We start from the raw sequence: 6,000 nt of genomic DNA on the forward strand, positions 1-6,000 counted from the left end.
ATTTTAAGACACACAAATATTGAATGCATATGATTGAATGCTGATTATGTGCAGAGGTATGCTTATGAAACAAAGGTAGGGGGGGAAAAACTGTACTTTATCTCTGATGGTGTTCTGTAGCAAAATGTGTATACAGTGCTCAGCATATATAAGTACAGCCCTCGCAAATCTCTCTTTTAAATTCATATTTCTAAAAGGAAGCTTTACAATTTTATATTTGTGCACATACATTAGATCTGGAGCTTATCTAACAAAATATCTTTCGATAAGGGTCTAAAAACTAGTACAGCCAAATTTATATGTTATAGAAAATATTAAAAAAGGAAAAATTAAGAGAAGCAAAAAAAAAAAAAAAGGAAAAAAATAGTTTTTTTTTTGCAATATTTTGCTTAAATTTAATTGTATTATCATTTAATTTCTAAATATGCTTAGTGACTAAAATATTATTTTAATAAATATATCTGTTTATCAAATTGAAATGCACCAAAATACATTGCCTATATTCACTGAGAAACGGATGGAAATATTAAATTCCAAAATGGGGTGTACTCATATATGCAGAGCACTGTATTTATAATATATTTTAAGTATAAAGAGAGATTTACATCATTCTTTATTTTGTCTGAGAGACGTTATATGCACTTTACAATAAGGTTCATTAGTTAATGCGTTTACTAACATGAACTAATCATGAACAACACATGTACAGCATTTATTAATCATAATTGAACATTTACTATTATTATTAACATTCAAGTCCATGCTTGTTAACATTAGGTAATGCACCATGAGTTAACATGAACTAACAATGAACTACTGTATTTTAATTAACTAATGTTAACTAACATGAACAAATACAGTAGTAAATGTATTGTTCATTGTTTGTTCATGTTAGTAAATGCATTAATTAACATTAATTAATGAACCTTATTGTAAAGTGTGACCAAGTTACTTGACATTAAAAGCATAAAGATGAAGCTATTTTGTTAAAAAAGCAACCAACTGAAATAAATTGTTACATTTTCTAAAAAAGAAGGATATTTTTATTGTAAATTTGTAAATGTTATCAGAACAGATAATTATATTTTAAATCAATTATTACAAATGTTACTCAAGTCCATACTTATTAATCCACTAAATCCTGAGAAATGCTTTTCTATCTAATAATTTTGACATTTTTCTCTGATAACTCTCCTTTTTTCTGTGTTTTTTTTTTAAATGAAAAACTATACAGTATAAACTCGCTTATGTATTCTCAAAATTGCAAGATATGAGCTAAACTATAAAACAAATAAAAGCATAAATCCAAGATGTTAACTAGATTTTCTGACAAAGACAAAATGCATTTAAAAAGTCTTAATTTCCTTTTTTATTCTTAAGTTGATGGTGGATTCAAGCTTTTACAACCAACACATTTCAATTAAACGTGATATTTTGAGGATAAAAAAATAGTGAGTTCTTCAAATAACAATAATCTTTGTTACATTTGTCTAATGAATACATACAAAAAATCCCAAAAATAATTTTCATTAATTAATGAATTAATTAATTAAAATTCATAATAAATAAAAAAATAAGTTAGTGTATGTACTTTTGTATGTATATGCACAATGTATAGACAGAGAAATAATAATAAAAAAGACCTGTTATGTAGACTCCAAAAATATTTTTTTGGCTTAGTCTCTTTTTTAATCAGGGGTCACAACAGCGGAATGAACTTCCAACTTATACAGCATATTACGCATGCGTTTTATGCAGCGGATGCCTCTCCAGCTGCAACCCAGTACTGGGAATCACCCATACACTCTTGCATTCACACTCACACTATGACAAATTTAGCTTATGCTTAGCTGTGTGGAGTTTCATGAACATGCAAACTCCACACAGAAATGACAACTGACCCAGCTGGGCTTCGAACCAGCGACCTTCTTGCTGTGAGGTGATAGTGCTAGCCACTGTGCCACCATGTTGCCCCTATTTATTCATTTATTTTCTTTTCAGCTTAGTCCCTTTATTAATCTGGGGTCGCCACAGCGGAAGAAACCACCAACTTATATAGCATATGTTTTACGCAGCAGATGCCCTTCCAGCTGCAACCCATCTCTGGAGAACATCCATAAACTCTCATTCACACACATGCACTACGGACAACTTAGCCTACCCAATTCACCTGTACCGCATGTCTTTGGACATGTGGGGAAACCGGAGCACCCGGAGGAAACCGACGCGAGTGCAGGGAGAACATGCAAACTCCACATAGAAATGCCAACTGACCCAGCCGAGGCTCGAACCAGCGACCTTCTTGCTGTAAGGCGACAGCACTACCTACTGCGCCACGGCGTCACCCTATGTTGCCCCTATTTCAACCTAAATTGGGTAAATATGGACCAACCTAAATGTTGGGTTAAATTTGGTTGTATATATTAATTTGAAAAAATTAATTCAGCGATTGTTTTTTTCCAAATTTGAAAATAGGATTGTTCATTATTTTCTATTACTAGTGTTAAGGAGTGTTTATTCATTTATTTATTCATTTATTTAATTATTTATACCTTTTTCTGTTTCTGATTCATAACATCCCATTGAGATTATATACATACAGTTGAAGTCTGTATTTGCCCCCCTTTTAATTTTTTTTTTCTATTTTAATATTTCCCAAACGATGTTTAACAGAGCATGGAAATTTTCACAGTATGTCTGATAATGTTTTTTTTTTTTCTGGAGAAAGTCTTATTTGTTTTATTTTTGGCTAGAATAAAAGCAGTTATTAATTTTTTAAGAACCATTTTAAGGACAGAATTATTAGCCCCTTTAAGCTATATTTTTTTTCAATAGACTACAAAACAAACCATCATTACACAATGACTTGCTTAATTACCCTAACCTGCATAGTTAACCTAATATACTTGTTTTGCAATAAATATTGTGACTTAAATACAATTTCACAAGATGAATCGCTCTATTTGACAGTTTTACAGTATTCAGGTACAGAAATGTGGAATAATCGCAATGCAAACAAAGCTTTTCTTACTTGCTTCGTCTCATTTCAAGTCCAAATATCTTGTTTTTCTTTAATTCAGATGAAATAAGGCAAAATTAAGAGTTTTTCCTTAAAACTAGCAAAATTATCTACTTGTGGGGAAAGTAAAATTATCTTGTTTTCACTTTGAAATGTAGATGTTTGAACTAAAATACAAGGACAAAAGTTTCTTTGTAGCATAAAATTTATAAAGTCCATATAAATACAGTGATTAAAATGAATTCTGTAGATACTGGTCAACTATATCCAGACTTAACATTGCATATATTTTCAACTTGACTACTGCAGATGCGCACCATGTGATATCGATGCTGAAACAAAATATTGTGCAGCCCTAATATACTTACATAAATGATGTGTTTATGTTTAGACATATTGTATAAGTACTAAGAGTTCATTATACTTACGCAGCCTCACGGTCGAAACATTTGTTTTTTCTTTCCTCCTGTGATTGATTTCATAAATGATTAAGTGTGGTCATTCTTTGATACTAGTTGTCACCCAAAACCGGGCTGAAACCAGCATTTTTTTACAATCTATATCAACATACAGTTAAAGTCAGAATTATTAGCCCCCCTGAATTATTAGCCTTTATGTTTATTTTTCCCCCAATTTATGTTCAACGGAAAGAAGATTTATTCAACACATTTCTAAACATAAAAGTTTTAATTACTCATTTCCAATAACTGATTTATTTTATCTTTGCCATGATGACAGTAAATAATATTTGACTAGATATTTTTCAAGACACTTCTATACAGCTTAAGGTGACATTTAAAGGCTTAACTAGGTTAATTAGGTTAACTAAGCAGGTTAGGGTAATCAAGTAACTTATTGTATAACGATGGTTTGTTCTGTAGATTATCGAAAAACAAATTGCCTAAAGGGGCTAATAATTTAGTCCTTAAAATGGTGTTTAAAAAATTAAGAACTGCTTTAATTTCAGTCGAAATAAAACAAATAAGACTTTCCCCATAAGAAAAAATATCATCAGACATACTGTGAAAATTTCCTGAATCTGTTAATATTATTTGGGAAATATTTTAAGAAGAAAAAAAAAAAAAACAATCAAAGGGGGGCTAATAATTCTGACTTCAACAGTATGTGTTCGAGTCAAAAGTTAATTTTGTGATGCGTTTGTTACTGCTACGTGATTCTCTTCCTGAAGCGGTGGCGTGAGTTAGTCAGTTCTCCTGGGTCACTTCTATTTCATATGAAATAATGTAGTGTGTATTCCCAATGCCCAGGGCAACTGATCCATCTCCCCCATAGTCCTCTCATATCTCCATCTGCACTATAAATAGCCGTGAGTCATGTTGGTGGACAGACCTGCTCGGAGATATAGAAAATGGCCGGGTTCACGTTTAGCACTCATCTGCGTTAAGGGATGGAGGTGTTTTTTTTTTTAAAGCACACAACTGGAGGTTTAGTCAGGGATGAGTCAGTGGGAGATGTGTGGGATGAGAGTCTATAACAGCGTGCGTTGGGTGGGCTGAAGATAAAATGAGTGTTTGTTAGTCAAGAAACTGGCTCATCTTTCACTTATGGGTTATTTTGTCTGCGACATGTTGATGTGCTTCTTCCTATTCACACCATATTTTTGCACACGTGGTTCATATTTTTAACATAGTTTGACGTTGGTTAGACTGATATTCGTAACCGTTTCCAATGCAAGTTTGCTGAATTGTAAACAGATTTGCGTTGACTTTTTAATTGATTGCTATGGAAGTATTCTTTTACAGCAGGATTTTTTTTTTTTAAATGTGTTTTATCGTCCGTCTTCTGAATCTGTATGGTTTGTGTTTTTGTTTGTGTGTGTTATAGACAAGATCTTCGGACAGTGCCGTAGCTCCAGACATGATCAGGTTCAGTATCAGGTCTCTGTTCCTGTTCTTCAGAGACTGCAGCAAGTGCTCAAAGAGTTGATGCTTCAGGGTGAGTGCAAACACACACACACGCATGCACACATACTGTACACACACATACACACATGAGTGGATTTAGAGATATTGAGGCCCTAAGCAATTGCAGCCAGGCCCAGCAGTCCTAATATGCAACCTTTAATTTTATTGATTTATTTATTGTATTTTTATTTTGCTGTCTTTTTCTTATATTATATAATCTTACTTACTATGTCTGTATCTTAATGTAATCTCTAAATTGTAGTTTTCTTAAAATGAATTCTCAACAAAATATCTGAAATAAATAGATAATCTAATTTTTAAGACTACATTACCTGACAGAAGTTTTGTTGTTGATTAGTTGTAAGAGCAACAGGCACGTGCACACATAGGGCTCAACCTGGATAGAAAGTGCCCTTTCAAAATGATCTGAAGTGGCCGCACATGCACCCCCCCCCCCCCCCCAAAAAAAAATTGCCCTACCCCCCGCTCTTCACTTCGCAACAAACATCAAACCCCCACCCCCTGTGCTTCAGTTTGCGATAACCCCCCCACCCCCACCTCCCACCGCTGTTCAGTTTGTGACACAAATATTTCATCATACACATGCCCCTTAGAAAATCTCTGCACAGGCCTAAGTGTGGTTTATTTATAAACTAATTTCGAGAGGATCATGTGCTTATAATCAACACGGCTGGCTCTTTGTTAGCTCCGTAATCAGCCCTATTAGATGATTACGGAAGCATTATAAATAACCTGAGTTTTTCACTCCAGTTATCTTCGTCTTGAAGCTCCCCCCCTTTCCACCCCTACATCCTCCCACTTTTTCTGATCGGGCGACACGGTGGCCCAGTGGCTAGCACTGTTGCCTCACAGCAAGAACACCGCCAGTCCAACCCATCGGGCCGGTTGGTGTTTCTGTGTGGAGTTTGCATGTTCTCCCCTTGTTCGCGTGGGTTTTCCCCGGGTTCCCCGGTTTCCTTCCACCGTCCAAAAACATAAACCATAGCCAATCAACTAAAACAAATTATCACCCAATACAACCTGAGTTTACACTTC

At 34.2% G+C, this 6,000-nt stretch overlaps 1 protein-coding gene across 1 annotated transcript in view; it reads left to right on the forward strand.

Moving 5' to 3' along the window:
- The window catches only part of ptprna (protein tyrosine phosphatase receptor type Na), a 69,870-nt gene that overhangs the window by 14,320 nt on the left and 49,550 nt on the right, over positions 1–6,000 (forward strand). Inside the window, 1 exon segment of the mRNA NM_001130588.2 lies at positions 4,865–4,975. Coding sequence (NP_001124060.2) covers positions 4,865–4,975 — 111 coding nt within the window.

The sequence above is a fragment of the Danio rerio genome, chromosome 9 (assembly GCF_052040795.2).
Source record: "Danio rerio strain M-AB ecotype USA chromosome 9, GRCz13ab, whole genome shotgun sequence".
In the NCBI taxonomy this organism is placed as follows: Eukaryota; Metazoa; Chordata; class Actinopteri; order Cypriniformes; family Danionidae; genus Danio; species Danio rerio.